The sequence below is a fragment of the Nothobranchius furzeri genome, chromosome 7 (genome assembly GCF_043380555.1).
Source record: "Nothobranchius furzeri strain GRZ-AD chromosome 7, NfurGRZ-RIMD1, whole genome shotgun sequence".
Lineage (NCBI taxonomy): Eukaryota > Metazoa > Chordata > Actinopteri > Cyprinodontiformes > Nothobranchiidae > Nothobranchius > Nothobranchius furzeri.
The window spans coordinates 69,773,772-69,790,763 of NC_091747.1; the positions used below are offsets into that span (position 1 = coordinate 69,773,772).

Sequence of the window (16,992 nt, forward strand, 5' to 3'; positions counted from 1 at the left end):
TTTGTTTTTGCAAGTGGAATTACTGCTCCTTGCGGAAGACCACAGACGAAGGACGAGGTTAAGAACGGGGGAAGTACTGCCACCTACAGGTCTGGCATGTCCTTAACAACGTATTTATCCGGGTACGTGTGGACAGTTTTTTTATTAAACGAGGTGGTGTGGATGCAAGTTTTTGGAGGAGCGGATATTCATTTTTAAAAACCGGCTACGTGTGGACTAGGCCACAGTGTCATCAATGAGGTCATCTGATGCCGCGTTGCTTCTGAGGTAAGCTGATAATAGCTCAGACAGACAGACTCATCATAAATGAGTATACCCCACTACACTAGTCAGAAAACCATCCGTTTCCTTTTAGTTTTCCTTTCAGAATCAACATTTTCTAAGAGATACCGAACTACAGAATACTCCCACAGATGTGGGCCATTGATTGCAAACAGGATTGATTTCCTTTTAACACACAAAAGTGATTTTCCTAACAAATCCAGTCAAGCCCATGTTGCAAAAACCAGAGGTGCGACCAAGTCACTGCTGCTTTGCAAGTCACAAGTCTTTCCAGTCAAGTCTCGAGTCAAAGACAACCAAGTCCAAGTTCTTAACTTTGAATTTTCAAGTCATATTCAAGTCATCTGTCCAACTTAATTTTAATGACAATGATAATAAATAAATATCAGAAATAAAGATTCTTAAAGCTTCGTTTATTTGCTCAAACAAGCAGAAACTGAAACTGATTATAAACAAAGAGCTGCTGGATTTAGCAGCACAAGATCAAACCCAGAACCAAGAATGATTCATGATTTTTGTCCATGTCGTGCCACTTTTGTGCTAAAATATCAGAGATGCTCAAGTGTCAGGTTTAAGCATCTAAGACACCATATAACGACACAACACAGGAAAGAGACACAAAAGTCAGAATTCTGTTTAAGCTCGAGGAGAATGGAATAAAGCCGCACCAACCCAGTTTCCACTGAGCTGACACTTCCTCAAACCATTCTGACCTCTGAAATCCGAGCACCTCTATTTATTACAAATCGGGAGCTCCCTAGTTACATGCCTGAGAGCCGATTCTGAAGGGAGGGGGAAAACACAGCTCTCAGTCCTAAATTGTTGCAAGTTTAAAACAAAGAACAAAGAACTTTCAGTGTCTTATCACACGATGAGTCAGCAATTGACAGAACAGCGGATCTTCTCAGGTCGTCCTTGGGTCACATTAAGTCAGATTGTAACACCCTTAAAAACTCATGAGGGAACTTTACAATACAGCAACTGTTTAAGTATTTAAATGGTAAAATCGTTGAGCATAAAACACGGTAAATGAAACATTCTTTAACTGTAATAAAAGCATAAATGAAACAATCTTTAATTGTAATAAAAGCATAAAACATGATGATTGAAAACATGAATAATAGTTCTGACATTTAGTCATCATCAAGTCAACAGATGCAAGTCGAGTCAAGTCGCAAGTCTTTATAGCATTTGTCAAGTCAGGAGTCATTAAAATAATGACTCTAGTCTGACTCGAGTCCAAGTCATGTGACTCAAATCCACCCCTCTAGCAAAAATGTGTATTTCTTGCACCCACTGGTTCTTTTTTAACACAGGAAAGGGTTGTTTTACCTTTTTTGTTGACAGTTTCGACTTCTCCTGCGGTCTTATTTAGAGCGAGCCGCTAATGGCGGCGTCACTTCCTTCTCGTTTATCCACATGCTATCCTCGCTGATGACACAGTGCCATGCATGATTCAATGTGTAGACCCCATCGTCTCTGTTCGTGGTTCTGTGTCCACGTCTCCTTATCTCTGTCGCTTCTTTGATCCATCTTTTATTTTTCTGTTGTTCGGTGATTGTGATCCTTGTGTTGTCCCGGTCCATTACATGGTTTTCTCTTGTGCAGTGATCTGTTTCGGCTGACTTCTTTACTGTGCTTCCTGCTTCTCGTCTTGCTGCTCTTGTGTGTCTTGGGCTTGTTTCTTTCTCACACTCCTTTCTATGTTCTATTGTTCTTGTGTTGAGTTGAGCCTGATTTATGCTTCTCCGTCTGCGTCAGTGCGGAGACACGCAACACCATTATCCGTCCCTGCGTAGGGCTCCGGCAGGCATGCAAGTACGTACGGAGTCGAGCCCACTTTTTTAAACATCCGTCGAACGAGACGGATTACGCAAGCTTGTGATTGGTCAGGACGCCGCTGTTGTTTACAGCGCCGCCATTGCAAAGAGAGCCGAGGATAACTAGCGGCAGACACGGAGAAGCTTGAAGAATACCTCGCGAAAAAACTCTAAAAATATGAACGTTTAATTCTCCCGTGACTGGAGGAGTGAAAAGATGCGCAGCAAGCGTTTTATTTGTGGATGGAAATGACAGGAAACGTGGGTTTAGAGGTGGGGAGCGCATGAAGCGGTGGGAGAATGAGAGACAAACATGTCCGTGTTAAAAGTCTCTTATATACACAAAAAACACAATATAAACACACGATCTTGGACCGATACATGACAGGATACCACAGAACAGCGCTACGCCCTCTGCTGTCCTGCCGGGCAATTGCTTTGCAACACTCTCCAGGAGACGGAGAAGTATGAGAGCAAAACTCTTCCGTCAATCCGTGCGTGTCTGTCCCTTGTGGAGCTGACGGAGAAGCATAAACCAGGCTTTAGCGTCTGAGCTCTCTTACGTATGTTTAATTGCAGAGTTTACACGGTATTTCATAAATTATTCCACACTTATGTCCTGCTGATGTCTTGTTCTTTGGGTGTACTAGTCTTTTTCTAACTGTTGTTTGTTGGTATGTGCCTGTTGTGTTTTTTCTGTTTTGCCTTTGAGGCATGGAAGGGTTATCACTGGTTTTGGTTCTCATCTTTATGGATTTCTGGTTCTTTGTTTGGTTATTCTTTTCTTTCTGTTGTTTGTTGTTTTCCTTTGTTTATTGTCCATGTTGGGTTTCCACAGCTTTTTAAAGCCTTTGCACTGACACTTTATGTATGGTAGGCTGTTCTGATGTTCGTAATAAATCTGGTCTGTGTGTGTTGGTTTCCTGTGTTTATATTCAGGGTCCTACCTGCTTATTTTCATGACCATTAATGCTATGTTGCCTTGCATTTCTTCCTCATGTGTAAATTTGATGTTTTCTGTGTCGTCTATGTTGTTCAGGTGTTCTGTTAGTGTCTCCGTTTGTCCCAAACTGCAAAGTAATTTATGGAAATGCTATGTGGATGACTTACTAGAAATCCTACCAAAGGGACCGGAGGACAGACATTGCCGCAGCGTACTTGATCCTATAATTGGGAGATTTCTGACACACACCGACCCACATAAACCCTGGTGTGTCTACCTACAACTACGGCAAGCCTGGAGGATAAAGGTTGGTTTATGCTTGACGCGTCCGTGAGGTCCGCACGGCTCCGCGCGGAAAAGTTGCGTCATTTTAACAACCACGCCCCTCCACCGCGCCTCCGCACGGCCCAGAATTTCCGCAACGTGCACCTCGGAAAATTTCTAACCACGCGGACGAACGGACGCGGAAAAACATGGCGGACCGGCAAGAACTAGTACGGCAGAGGTTCGTAAATACAGACATTTGTATGATTCAGCTCTCAGAGATCACCGTGATCAACATGTTGTTAATAATTCTTGGAGAGAAATAGCTCGCACTGTCGGAAAAGACGAGAACGCTGTTAAAAATGCTGAAATGCCGTGTTGTAAACAGTCATTTCTACTTCTACTATGGTGTAGTGTTGGATGCATGCTGTAGAGCTCCATGCTGCCCCCTACAGTTTGGGAGAATATTGGCTCACCGCAGAGACGAGCCGCACAAACCATAAACACTGCTAGTTGTGAAGCGCGTTCCAGCCGCGAGCCGCATCACCGCGCGGAAAGTGAATGCGTCAAGCATAAACCAAGCTTTAGAGACATCAACAACACAGCAGTGTCCTCTCTAGCAGGTTTTTAGCTCTGACGTGTTGCTACCACATGTACAGCGTGAGCAGTCAGTTTGCATTCGAGCGTTGGGTATTACAGTGCGAGAACATGACTCGTGAACTTTGCCCTGTGGGAAGGTTGTACAGTTTGAGATGAAGCTCAAGGCCACGACTAAAAACGTTGCAGTGTAAGCCCAGCTTGGTTGAAGGCTGCGCTAATCACTGCCCCAACGATATCCATCTACCTCCTCTTCCAAAGTTAGCTTAAACTTCACAGACTGACATCAATTCAATGTAGATTTAGTTAGCATCCAAGCTAGGCCAGTGTGCTAAGCTGAAGTAAGTCTGAGTCTGCATCAACCCGCAGTGCATACGGACGGGGCTTTCTAATGGTCGAAGCTCTAGGCTCACGCTCTAGGCTTATAGGGGAAATAATGATTATGAAATATTACCCACTTTATATCATCGTGCAAGGTCAGACATGCAAATTTAAGCATATCCTAAACTATACGTACCCCAGATTTAACCCTGAATTCTCACTTTTTGAGCTACTGATCAGAATTAAATAAAAATGTTCCAGTTGCAGCTAATTTAGCTTTAACATGTTGGAAGAAAAACATCCCTATGGACATTTTCCTTGTCAGAAATCAACTTCTCCAACCTCTGTCAGCCTCCCAGGATCCTGCATATGTCATGGACATGTTTTATTAGACTGTTATTGTTTTTAGACCGCGATAGTCCCGAAGAGCAATCACGTCATGCTCCCATTAAAGTCCAATAGAATCAAATAAAATCAAAGTCCTTTGACCCACTCTGGGGATTTATTTCTGCTCCGCGTCCACCGCGGCCCCCACCCCCTCCACCTTGGTGAAGTATAAACAGATTCCATCATTGTTTAAGAAATTGTCGGCTCCCCCAAACGGTTTTGTTCAGTTTAATCCACGAAAGTTGCCAGAGTGCACGCACCTCCCACCTCTCTGCAACCCGGGGTAATTATAAGCAAACACAGTTCAAATTCAAGAGAGGGGTTGGGTTACTTTGAAATAGACTTATAATAAAGGATCTGTGGTAATTACCCCGAGCTGACAAATGATACGCAGCGCGGACGCATTCCTTCGCCAGTCAAAACATTTTGTCGCTAACTAAATCTGGAAAGTTGCTGATGAGGAATTTAAAGTTGTGTGTCACTGGATTATAACGTCTCTCTGCTGGTGAACAGTTACCACACATTGCACACACACACACACACCCCCACTCTGCTGCAGACACCTTCATGTGCTGGAGAGAAAAATCCCACCCTGACTCAACCACATCATAACTCAAGATTATTTGGTGAAACCTAAACCGCAGAACTAATTTCTGTGCGCTCCTCGTGCCGCGTCCTGCTGCAGCTAAGTGACAGCAATTAAGAGCTTTGGTTATTTATTAAACGCATGCAGAAAAAAAGGAGAAAGCTCTTTTCTGTGTGTGTGTGTGTGTGTGTGTGTGTGTGTGTTTCTGAAAGAGAGTGCAGACAAAGTTTGGTCTTTATGCGCGTAACACGATCCGCTCAGAAAGTGGCTCGTTTCCATCAGAGGCGGAGCTGAGCCGAGCCGGCCCTGCCCAGTGGCTACGTCCACATGCCAACAGCTCCAGCTTCACCCCTCGTTGAGTCCCAACGTAAACTCGGATCACTTTTCAGTCAGCTCTTGTTTCTGTTTCTGACTGTTTCAGGCATAAATTTTAAACACGAGCGGAGATTTGTCAGACAAATAGCAAAGCTTTACTGAAAACAGAGATGTTAATCAGATTTGAAAAGACTAAGCAGCTTGTATCGTCTGCAACAACATTACAGAAACACATTCATTCGGCTGATTTTACATCACCCCAATCCAGAACAGCAGGTTTGTTTTGTGTCTCTGTGTAAAATATGCTTTTTCTCATGGTGCATAGCTTCCTGAACAGCCTCAGTAGAATCAGCCGTGGCAACAAAATGTACCAAAGTGCAATAAGTTATGAAGGTTTGAACAATAACATTTGCACAAACTAATTTTGGGGTGGCACGGTTGGTCAGCACTGTTGCTAAAAGGTTCTGGGGCTAACTCCCAGCTGGAACCTTCCTGTAGGATGTGTTGGGGTGTTCTCCTGATGCGTGGCCTGGTTGCATGTGGCTGTTTGTCTCTGCGTTATCTTGAGACGGACGTTCTACCAGTCCAGGTGCAGCAGTCTGAAGTTACAAACCTGATCCCTGAACAGGATCGAAGAAGGAACGACTGATGCGCTGCTGAGAGACTGGGTCTGGTTCAGGATTTTTACATATTTGGACGATTTCAAAACATGAGACCACGGTGCGACAATATAAAATCACAGATGTGTCGGTTTTGGTCCTTACAGTGTGTGTGCTCTGTGGACACACGACAAATACTACACTCTACATAGAGACGGCTTCCACACACAGACGTTCCCTAGTCAGACAGGTAATCCCATGAGATAACTTTGACGTGAACAAACTGGGCAGAGAGGAGCGTGCTGCGCTCTTTTGACACCTCGCTTTCTGACCGGCAACATTCATAAGGCAACACGTTTGTTTGTCCTCAAAAATCTGACCAAGACAATCCAACATGTTTGATATCTCTGATTTATGATCGGAGCCGCCCCAACGTTCTTTTGAGCAGACCTGAGTGCTCATAACACACCACACATGGTAGGAATATCTGATAAGATTATCTTTAGAGTCATTTTGTTAACCAGGGCATCTTTGTGATTGTCTGTAAGGGGATTGGGTCAAAAATTTGCGTGATCATCCTTCTGTGGGAGCCAAGCCTGAATTAGCTTTTCAGTTGTCTAGCTAAAGTAGCTTTCGGAATTAAGCTAGCTCCATTCAGATAAGCCTTTTTTCACTCGTCAGCGTAGTAAAACTAGAGGTCGCTCAAACAGGCCTTTTTAGGGCTAATATTCACCGTGAATGAGTTGGGAAAGGACATGTTTATTAACGAGTTCTGCTTGTTAGCATTATTACAAAACAACCAGTGCAGACAACTGCAGAAATGGAATGCAGCCCTCACTCCCTGTGCCTTCCCAACTACTTCCAAGTCAAAACATCTGCCGTGAAACAAGCCTACTTTCATAGTTTACTTGGTCACCTCTCAGGTACATCAGTGTAGTGCATAGCATCACATGACCTCCAAACCCAGCTGCTGATGGGATGCTAAACTGATGGTGGTGCGAAGGCTTTTTAATAGCATTGAATCAACAGCTAGAAACTTTTATTTGGGAGCTGTGAGATGAGATGTGTGGTAATCAGCCTAGCCGTTAGCACATCAATCGTGGACGTTTGGTCTGAGACCTTTGGAGCGATCTGCAGAAGGTGTTTGTAAAGTTTACACAAAAAAACCTTTAAAAGAGGTAGAAATATGCTGTTAGGCATCTGTGTCTCCTCTGAGGTCCATCTGAAGATGGCAACATGAAGTTCGAGCTGGTCGGAATTGTATTCCAGCCTCTGAATCTAAACACCACAGATCACGTCCAGTCATTCCAGCCGTGGGTCAGATGATGTGGAACATGTTTGTAAAACAGCAGTGAGAATCTGATTCAACCACAACAGAACCCCAAGCCTCCTCCTGTTGGAATTTGAAAGCGATCGCCCTTCGCAACTTCTCTCACAGCCATCTGAGTTTGCTGACATGTTTCCAATTAGGAAGGCACATGTCTCTGACGTGTCGTGCATTCTCAACAACAATCCAACCATTCAGGTTCTTTCATTGGCCAGACGCCCCTCTTACAGCTAATGACTCCTATCAGAAAAAGACTGAAGCGATCCAGACACACTCGGCGGTTCAGTTTTACTCTGAAGATCCTTCAGGAGACGCAGAATCCTGTTATAATAGAACACAGACCAGCGGAGGCTGGCTGCTCTCTGGGGCCAACCAATTATTCTTACTGGCACAAATGAGGACATCAGTTCAGACTTCAAACGAGAGGCAAAGTTTAAGAATCCCACATTGTGAAACCTCAGACTCAGGCCAAACGTCTCGTCTTTACAACAACCTCCCTTCCTCTTCTTCCTCCGGTTCTTGCCTTTAGGAGCAACTCCTCGCAGCAAGAATCAACGCTCAGACTTACATTTTTTATTTGACACAAAAACCAGCTTCTGAGGCTCCTTGAGACGCCTTTGCTGGACCTTTTAAGAAAGAATGGTCCTCCCTGGTATCTCCCCTGAGCCATCTGGAGCAGCAGGCATAAAGTAAAGCTCGCAGCCACTTAGCTGTTTAAGTGGACACACACTTCAAACTCTCACACCTCTGGAGTGTGTCGGTCTTTATCTCAGCAGGTGGGTCATCAGCTAGAGAGAGAACCAATCTGTCATCTGACCGGACAGCCAGTCAGGAGGAGGAGGAGGAGGACTTCCCACCTGTAGGCCATGTGCTCTTGATTTACTGGCAGCTCCTAAAAAAACACAACCTGAGCTCTCTGAAGCTCCGACCACAAACTCACTCTGCCCTTAAGCCTCCTCTGATGTCCTCTGGGATTTACAGGCCTGAAGACGTGCCTGATCGGCCTCCACGCTGCCTACAGGGCTTCCTGAAAGTGTGTGTGTGTGTGTGTGTGTGTGTGTGTGTGTGTGTGTGTGTGTGTGTGTGTGCGTGTGTGCGTGTGTGCGTGTGTGTGTGTGTGTGTGTGTGTGCGTGTGTGCGTGTGTGCGTGTGTGTGCGTGCGTGTGACCAAGGAGAGAGTGACACATCGGTCTCATGTAGGCAGTAGTAGGTACACACTGATAAGGAAGATTAATGGGTCTGATAACAGGAACACACACACACACACACACACACACACACACCCACACACACACACAAATCCAATCCTCCAAACAGGAGTGCTTAACCAAAGCAGGAGGATATTTAAAGAGGTTTTGTGAGAAGTTCAGATATCTAGGAGGAACTGGCAGTGGAGCTCCTCCACTGAGGAGGTTCAGGCACTTGGTAAGAATGCCTTCCAGAGGAGGAGTTTATAATAATAATAATACATTTTATTTAAAAGCGCCTTTCAGGACACCCAAGGTCACTTGACACAAAACACGTAATAAAATACAATAAAACAATAATAAAACCCAAACAAGAAAAAACAAAGAGAGAAACAGTTCAATAAAATCAGAGGTTGTAGGCAGATTTAAACATGTGTGTTTTGAGTTTTGTTTTGAAAAGGGTAAAACTGTCGACGTTCCTGATGTCTGGGGGGAGTGAGTTCCAGAGTCGAGGAGCAGAGCGGCTGAAAGCTCTGCTCCCCATGGTAGCGAGACGGGCAGAAGGAACCGCAAGATGGATGGAAGAAGAAGATCTGAGTGAACGGGATGGGGTGTGAATACTTATAAGGTCTGAGATATATGGAGGAGAGAGGTTGTGGATTGCTTTGAAGGTGTGAAGGAGAATTTTGAAGATGGACCTGAACTTAACTGGGAGCCAGTGAAGCTGCTGGAGAACCGGGGTGATGTGGTGAAAGGAAGGGGTTCTGGTGATAATATGGGCTGCTGAATTCTGGACCAGTTGCAGTTTATGAAGGAGTTTGTTGGGGAGACCATCAAGAAGTGAATTGCAATAGTCGATACGGGAGGTGACGAGGCTGTGGACGAGAATGGCGGCAGTGTGAGGGGTCAGTGAGGGACGGAGACGGTTTATGGAACGTAGATGGAAGTATGCTGACCGAATTAAGTTATTAATGTGAGCCTGAAAAGAAAGTGAGCTGTTGAGAATGACACCCAGACTCTTGACGTGAGGGGAGGGGGAGACTATGGTGCTGTCAATAGTTAAAGAAAAGCTGTCAGATGTTGAGAGGGTGGAGTTAGTGCCAACTAGAAGAAGTTCAGTTTTATTGCCGTTGAGTTTCAGGTGTGCCCTGCCAGCAGGAGGCCCCTGGGTCGACCCACGACATGCTGGAGAGGCTAAAGCCTAATTTATTCTTCTCCGTCATCTCCACGAGGGAGAGACACGAACAGACGGAGACAATTTGCCCTCAGACTTCTCCGTCTCCGTCTCCTGGGGAGTGTTGCAAGGCAATTCCCCACCAGGACAACAGAGGGCGAAGCGCTGCTCTTTGGTATCCCGTCATGTATCCGGTCCAACATAGTGTGTTTATATTGTGGTTTTTGCATTTAACAGACTTTTTAACAGAAAAATGTGTCCCTCATCCTCCTTCACCTCTTCTTGCGCTCGCCGCCTCTAAACCCACATTTCCCGTCATTTTCGTCCACGAATAAAACGCTTGCTGCGTATCTTTTCACTCCTCCAGTCACGGAGGAATGAAACGTTCATATTTGTAGTTTTTTTTCCGCGAGGTATTCTTTAAGCTTCTCCGTGTCTGCTGCTGGATGTCCTCGGCTCTCTTTATGCTTTTAAGGGAGCAACGGCAGCGCTGTGAACGACAGCGGCGTCCTGACCAATCACAAGCTTGCGTTCTCCGTCTCAACGGACGGGTGTTTAGAAAATAGATGTCGACTCCGTCTGTTGGACAACAAACAATGTGACGTACTCACCGCTAAGGATGTCAGTCAGTCCACTCGCAGAAGAAGCAAATGCATCCTTTTTTCTAAATGCAAGGCTTAAGTAGCTCTGTCTGCTTATGACTCAGAGAAATAAACTATGTCCAGTGGAGCGCGGCTAGGCCGACGTGCAGAGCCAAACCGTTTAGCTTCTGCTACTGTCTGTCTACATTTCTAGGCTAAAAGTTCCTTTTGTGATGTCTGTGAAGGTTCTCAGTCATCCAGGTCATTGTAGTCTAAGGAGCTTTGAAAGAAAAGCGTCTGGACTTCTTTGAGTTGCTTGAAGACGTTTCACCTCTCATCCGAGAGGCTTCTTCAGTTCTAAGGTCAAATGGTGGAGAGTCCCAGATTTAAACCCAGTGGGAGTTTCCCCCCGAGGAGGGAACAAAAGACCCCCACATTGAGGGTGGGTGTGGGTCCTATTCAGCCAGAGTTTCGGGTGAGCTCATTGAGTACGTTTACATGCAGCCAATATCCGGGTTATGATCGGGTTAAGGTCGGGATTCGGGTTTCTGAGTTGATCAGAATAACCCGTTTACAAGCATAAATAGAAAGAGTTACCTCTAACTTGCATAACCGATGTAAATGCGGACGTTGGGGTAGCGTCAGGACGTATGGACTACGTCCAGACGCAATATGAGTCATTTCCGGTTCTTCTTGTTCCGGTATCCGTGAAAACAACAACATGTTTCTCAGTTCGGAAGAGATAGCGACCGCGTTTGTTTGCGCTTTAGTTTCCTCGTCACTCCAAAAGTGTGGTGCTGTGCCGCGACTCGCCATGTTGCTCCCAACTTGTTGTTTACTTCCGGTGTTCTGGCGCATACAAGACGTCTCGCTACTCAAAAGACCAAGATTCCTTGCGAACAGAGCGTGCGCAGAACACACGCTTTGATGGGGATATCCCGGTATGCGTTTACACTACCAAACATTCGGGTTAGAAAAGGGTTACCCCAGGTGTAGTAACCGGGTTTTTAAAAACCCGGTTGTGAGCATATCCGGGTTTTTGGCGGTGTTTACATGGACCTGCGGAACTGGGTTATTGTGAATATTCGGGTTTTAAAAGGGTTACTCGCTGCATGTAATCGCACTGACTGTGAAGCCTGGCCCCACCCTATCTTGTGAATTCCTGAGGTCAGATGGCCCAGGATATGCGTGGGCGTTGAGGCATCTCGGAAGGGATCTCAAAACTGGATTATAGATGGCAGACAGTTGGTGTCGTAAACCACCGCCTCTGTTCAAAGATGGTTGCTGACAGTGGACATAAATGGCTTCCTTTACTCCTCTTTCAAACCATCTGTCCTCTCTGTCCAAAATGTGAACGTTGGCATCCTCGAAAGAGTGACCTTTGTCCTTTAGATGCAGATGAACTGCTGAGTCCTGTCCCGTGGAGGTGGCTCTTCTCTTCCTTTCGTGATGCAAAAATGTTGGCTGAAGCAAATGATTTCTGACACCAAACCCTAAATTAAAAGGACGATGATGGATTAAAATGTGTCATGAGATGTTTTACTGACACCAACAAATGCAGACACGGGCAAAAACATCATCAGCCACCTTTCATAGCTACATGTAACCATAAAAGTCACGCATCAGGTTGACCGAAAGTTCCCAGAGTGAGACAAGGCAGTGGAGGATCCCAGCCGGATCCTCAATCAGAGTTTAGAGATCACTGAAATAACGGGAAAATCAAACACTTGCAGCGAAAGGGGCGGAGCGATGAGGCTTCAGCGACAAACTTTTATTTCACCTTTAGAAGAAACAGCGATTGATTAGCAAATGTTCTAAAAAGGTTATAAAACAATCTGCAAAGACAGAAAAGAGTCACACACAACTTTCAGTCAATGACTGTTCAGTGTGTGTGTGTGTGTGTGTGTGTGTGTGTGTGTGTGTGTGTGTCCTGAAGCACGTGTGTTCCACAGACCCCCCACAGTCTTTCCAGGAAGTGTGAAAGACATTTTGGGCTCTGGTTCACACCCAGACGTGAATCAGAACCAGGATTAACCTCTTCCACCTTATCTTTTGGAAAACGTGCACAAGTCCTTTCTTCAGCTCACACACATCAGCCTCTGATATTCAACACTGAAATGTCTGATCGTCTGATGATGAGTTGACCTTTTATGTCCTGCGGCAGCACCATCTCCAGAACAATGGTGTTGTTGACCCGGACCTGAGGAAGCTCTGTCTCTGTGCACACCTGTCTCTCACCACCCGATTGTTGTTGCCACTCTGCTGCTGTGTACCCACCTGCACACTCTTTAGTTAGGACATGTATCTCCTCACCTGTGTGTGTGTGTGGGTGTGTGTGTGTGTGGGAGAGACCACTCACTGTGCCTCACTTTCTTCCTCTGTCTCCTCACAGCATGTGAATGCCATCCCGTGGGTGCTGCTGGCAAAACCTGTAACCAAACCACAGGACAATGTCCCTGTAAAGATGGCGTGACCGGTATCACGTGCAACCGCTGCGCTAAAGGCTACCAGCAGAGCCGCTCGCCCATTGCCCCCTGCATAAGTACGTGGAACCAGTCTTCGACTTGTCTTCCTCACCTCCACACACAGACCAGTTTCAGCCCAGGTGCCACGCTCAGGGAGGGCAGGAGTATCTGTCACGGCACACACACGCTGTCCACAAACACACGCCTACAGGTTGTCTGGAGCTTTTTCTTTAGACGAGGTCTTGGAGTCCGGTCGTCTCACCTCTGAATGGACACTTAGAAACTGTAGGTCATTAAAACAAATGCAAACCTCAAGTCTGACATGAACATTGTGTAAAAAGATAGCATCAAAATTCATTATAGAAGATTTGGTCAGTTTGGCAAGATGAGTAGAAGTGTCTACTATCTGACAGCAAGCTGCTAGGGGCACAAACATCCTTCCATCATTAGGCTGCGCAGAGTTCTCAGCCACCCATCTGGAGTTTCCCCCTTTCATGAATTAGGTTTGAAATCTGTAAAAGCGACAGATTTATCCTGTACTGTGAACTAATGTAGGCGATATGTCAACATGTTTTTGCTTTGCACCCCCCCCCCCCCATCTCATAGACTCGTGCAATTTTAATGGCGCCTCACTCAGCACTAGCCAATAGGCTTAGCTTACGTACAGATGCTATTCACAGAGCGTGCACGTGTACTTACAGAAGTATCGTCTTTAAAATATAAAAATGGATAAACAGCGTGAAAATAATTATTATAAAACAATACGTTTTAGCTGTGCTGGCCAGCTAGAGGTGCGCGTTCAGGAGTGAGCGCCGTTGTTTCCGATATGGAGAGGGGCTTAAGGTGCAATCCATTTTTCTGCCTCTAGATGGTGCTCTCTGAGAAAAAACTGCAGATTTTAGCTTTTTGTGAAGGTTTAAAATAAATATAAAAGTCAATATCATCTGCAAAGAAATGATTAGAAATATCCTCACCAAGCTGAAAACAAAACATAGATATGAACCCTAAAACAGAACCTTGTGGAACTCCATATGGAAGAGGACTTAGAAGCAGACATTAAAATGGACCAATCTCCGAGTTAAATCCGAGTCAAGACCCAAAGTTCCTAACATCAGCCTCTCCCAGCTCCAAAGAGTCTTAACAAGCTAAAAGATTTATTCTGAATACCAAAATCAGCTGTTATTTGTTATTTCAAAGGTAAGACACGATATCCTTATGTTTATGTTCTAAAAATAAATCAAATAAATTAAAGTCATTTATAAGGTTATAAGTTGATTTTGTCATTTTAAGACAAAAAGAAAAATTTCTTCATCAAGCTAAGTTTACTTTTGTAAAGGCTGAATAAATCTATCAGTTAAATTTAATTTAAGCAAAGAAATGTAAAATATAAGAGTCCTTTAGTAACTTTGCCATTTGACAAGAATTGTTACATATTGTTGAGTTTGTGGACATTTCTCAGTATATCAGGCATAAATTTACACAAAACAATTGTGAGAACCAGGCAGAGCGTTTGAGTGAAATACTGGTGGGAGGGTGCTAATCACAGCGTCAGCACCTCTGGGCTTCCTACGTCACTTTAGCAGCAGTTGTTTTCTTGTCGTCGACTGGTTGACACCAGGAAACTTTTGGCGCGGAGCATCGTTTCCCAGACTCTCATGTAAATGTTGAAACCTGAAGGCAGGCTGCCACAAACCCAGCCTCCTGCTTTGCATGTCTGTGTGTCCTCATGCTCCCCCTCGCCTGCGCCACTGCTTTTAGATCCGTAGTTCTCCTGCTCACAAGTTTTGTTTGTTGTGACCGTCCTGCTCTTCAGGAGAAGAGTTGGCCGGTCTTTCTGCATGGCGTCTCTTACCCCGGCTTTCCACGGGAGCCGTCAGCAGCACGTTACTGCAGCAGCACGTCATAGCTGCTGATAGGAACCGCTGTGGTCAACAGAACCTTTTCCACCGGAGCCGTCAGCAGCGCGAGTCGGCCGCGTCTCAGGAGCAGCATGTCGCGGCCTTTACGCGCCGGTTCTATTTTCTACGCGCGACGCCTCTGAAACGGGTCAAGTTCGACATTTTTGGGGAAGGAAAGACAGGAAATTGGACGCGGAAACGGAGAGAAGCTCCCGAGATTTTCAGAATAAAGAACGTACTGCCTTCCGGTTGCTTTACTTTTAAAAAAGTTACTAACTGTGCGGCCCCGTGAGAAGTTATCACCTAGCTAGCGGTCTCCTTTGTTTTTCAGGTCCGTGTTGGCGATTATAAAACGGACAGAACATAAAACACAAACCATGTTGTAGTTTTCTCCTGCTTGTTGTTGTGTTTACTGACGAAGTCACTCGTGTGACTTCGTGCTCGGTCGGTGACAGCTGCTCCCCTGCTGCTTCGCGTCTCGTGGGAAGGGCCAAGCAGCAGCTAGACGTGCTGCTGACAGCTCCCGTGGAAACCCGGGGTTAGTGTCGACTCCATACTTCCTTTGAGATACAAGACAGAGGGACGGAGACACAATCCAGTCGTTGGAACTCCAAACTGCTAACGGTTTGGTGAACCGCTGTGGCAGATGTAATGAAAGTGACAGGAAGTGCCAACTCATTAATTTAGCATGACGAAATATCTCCGGGGCTGTGACGTCGCAGACAGCAGGACTTGTTTGGCCCGAGACAGAAATTTTTCTGTTTGCCTCTTCAGTGTTTTTAGATCTTTTTGTCAGATGTTTCTATGGTTACTGACGAAGATCTACAGCCTGTTATGAGCCCCAACAGCATTTTTTTTTCAAATCATTACATAAAGTTTGCAGCATTGCTTCTTCTTTATAAAGACCTCGAGTTGACATGGACATGTTGACCATTAGCTTCTGCTCTAGATCCTGATGGATGGAGCTCATTCTTCATAAACAATGTTGGGATTTTGTCAGAATTTGTAGGATTCTGTCTGTTTATAGTGGAATGTAAATCAGGACCTGGAGTTTAGACCTTCTGGCACGGAGCTCCATCATGCTGGACAAGACTTTGTTCATCACCACACATCTAGTGAAGGGTTGGAGGAGTTCCTCTGGGAGGATGTTTAGGTACCGTTAGTTGTTCTGTGCGAAAACAAAAAGTCTACGAACTTTTGGCCACAGCTGTTCACATTTTCCAAAAATGTAAGTATTTCAGTAATTCACCCTAAATAAATCCAGATGTTTCAGCCTTTTATTTGTCATAATTGAGAAGATTATGGTGTACAGCTGATAAAAACCCTACATTTGAAATCTCAGACAATTTGAATATTGTGAAAATATTCAATATTCTACTCTTAAATTGTCACACTTTGATCAGCCAATGAACCCAGAACATCTGCAAAGGTTCCTGAGCCTTTAGATGGTCTCTCAGTCTAAGATGGATTACTGACATAAAAGGACTTTTGCACCATGTTCTCATGTTTCCAGTTTCACACGTCATCTACAACACGTGCTGCGCTGCTCTATTTCTTCATTTATAAATGCGGAAATCTGCATAAAGATTAAACTGATTCTTCTTTCTTTCTTGATTCTTGTCGGAGTAGAGATTCCTGTTTCTCCTCCCACAACTCCATCCAGCATCACCGAGGAACCATCTGGTGAGTTCAGTGTTAATATTTTTAATTGTATTTGCATTTATCTGTAACTATCCACATATCTGTACAGTTAGAGCAATCATCTGGTGAGGAAATGCAATAGAAATGTGAGTTTGTGAGAAAATACGGGTTTGTACTCCTCATTCAATGTTTTTCCACTTGGGTACAAACAGACTGCGGGATAAATTGGATCCCTCTTGCCTTTCCTTAGCTTGTTAGGGATGCATGAATACTAAATCCATTAGCAGTAACTCTGGGATGTGTCTCCTTTAATCTCTCACGCTTTCACAATTAATCAGCTAACTGCGTCCCAGTGGGGGGTGGTGGTATGATGCATCGGGCTTCACAGCGTGTTGCCCTGGATCCCGTTTCATCTCTTTAAACTCCACTCTGGCTTCTACGGTGCAGCGAGGGAGTGATGGGAGGACCCCGTTCGGGTCATTTAGAAAGGAAGGTTTGTGGTTTGAACACTAACTAAAGAAGGATCATGGCATCAGGAATGACTTCATCACACACTAGAAACATGCTACAGCTTCCGTACGCGAGACAGAATAAACCTTTAACAT

The 16,992-nt window shown here is 45.0% G+C and overlaps 1 protein-coding gene across 3 annotated transcripts in view; it reads left to right on the top strand.

Moving 5' to 3' along the window:
- The window catches only part of ntn1a (netrin 1a), a 109,825-nt gene that overhangs the window by 67,744 nt on the left and 25,089 nt on the right, over window positions 1-16,992 (top strand). For 2 of the 3 annotated variants that reach the window (XM_015954455.3, XM_054751796.2), the window contains exons 4-5: window positions 12,776-12,925; window positions 16,376-16,429. In XM_015954455.3, the coding sequence (XP_015809941.1) occupies window positions 12,776-12,925; window positions 16,376-16,429 (204 nt within the window). The remainder of the gene's footprint in view (window positions 1-12,775; window positions 12,926-16,375; window positions 16,430-16,992) is intronic. The other variant, XM_054751795.2, reaches the window with a different exon arrangement.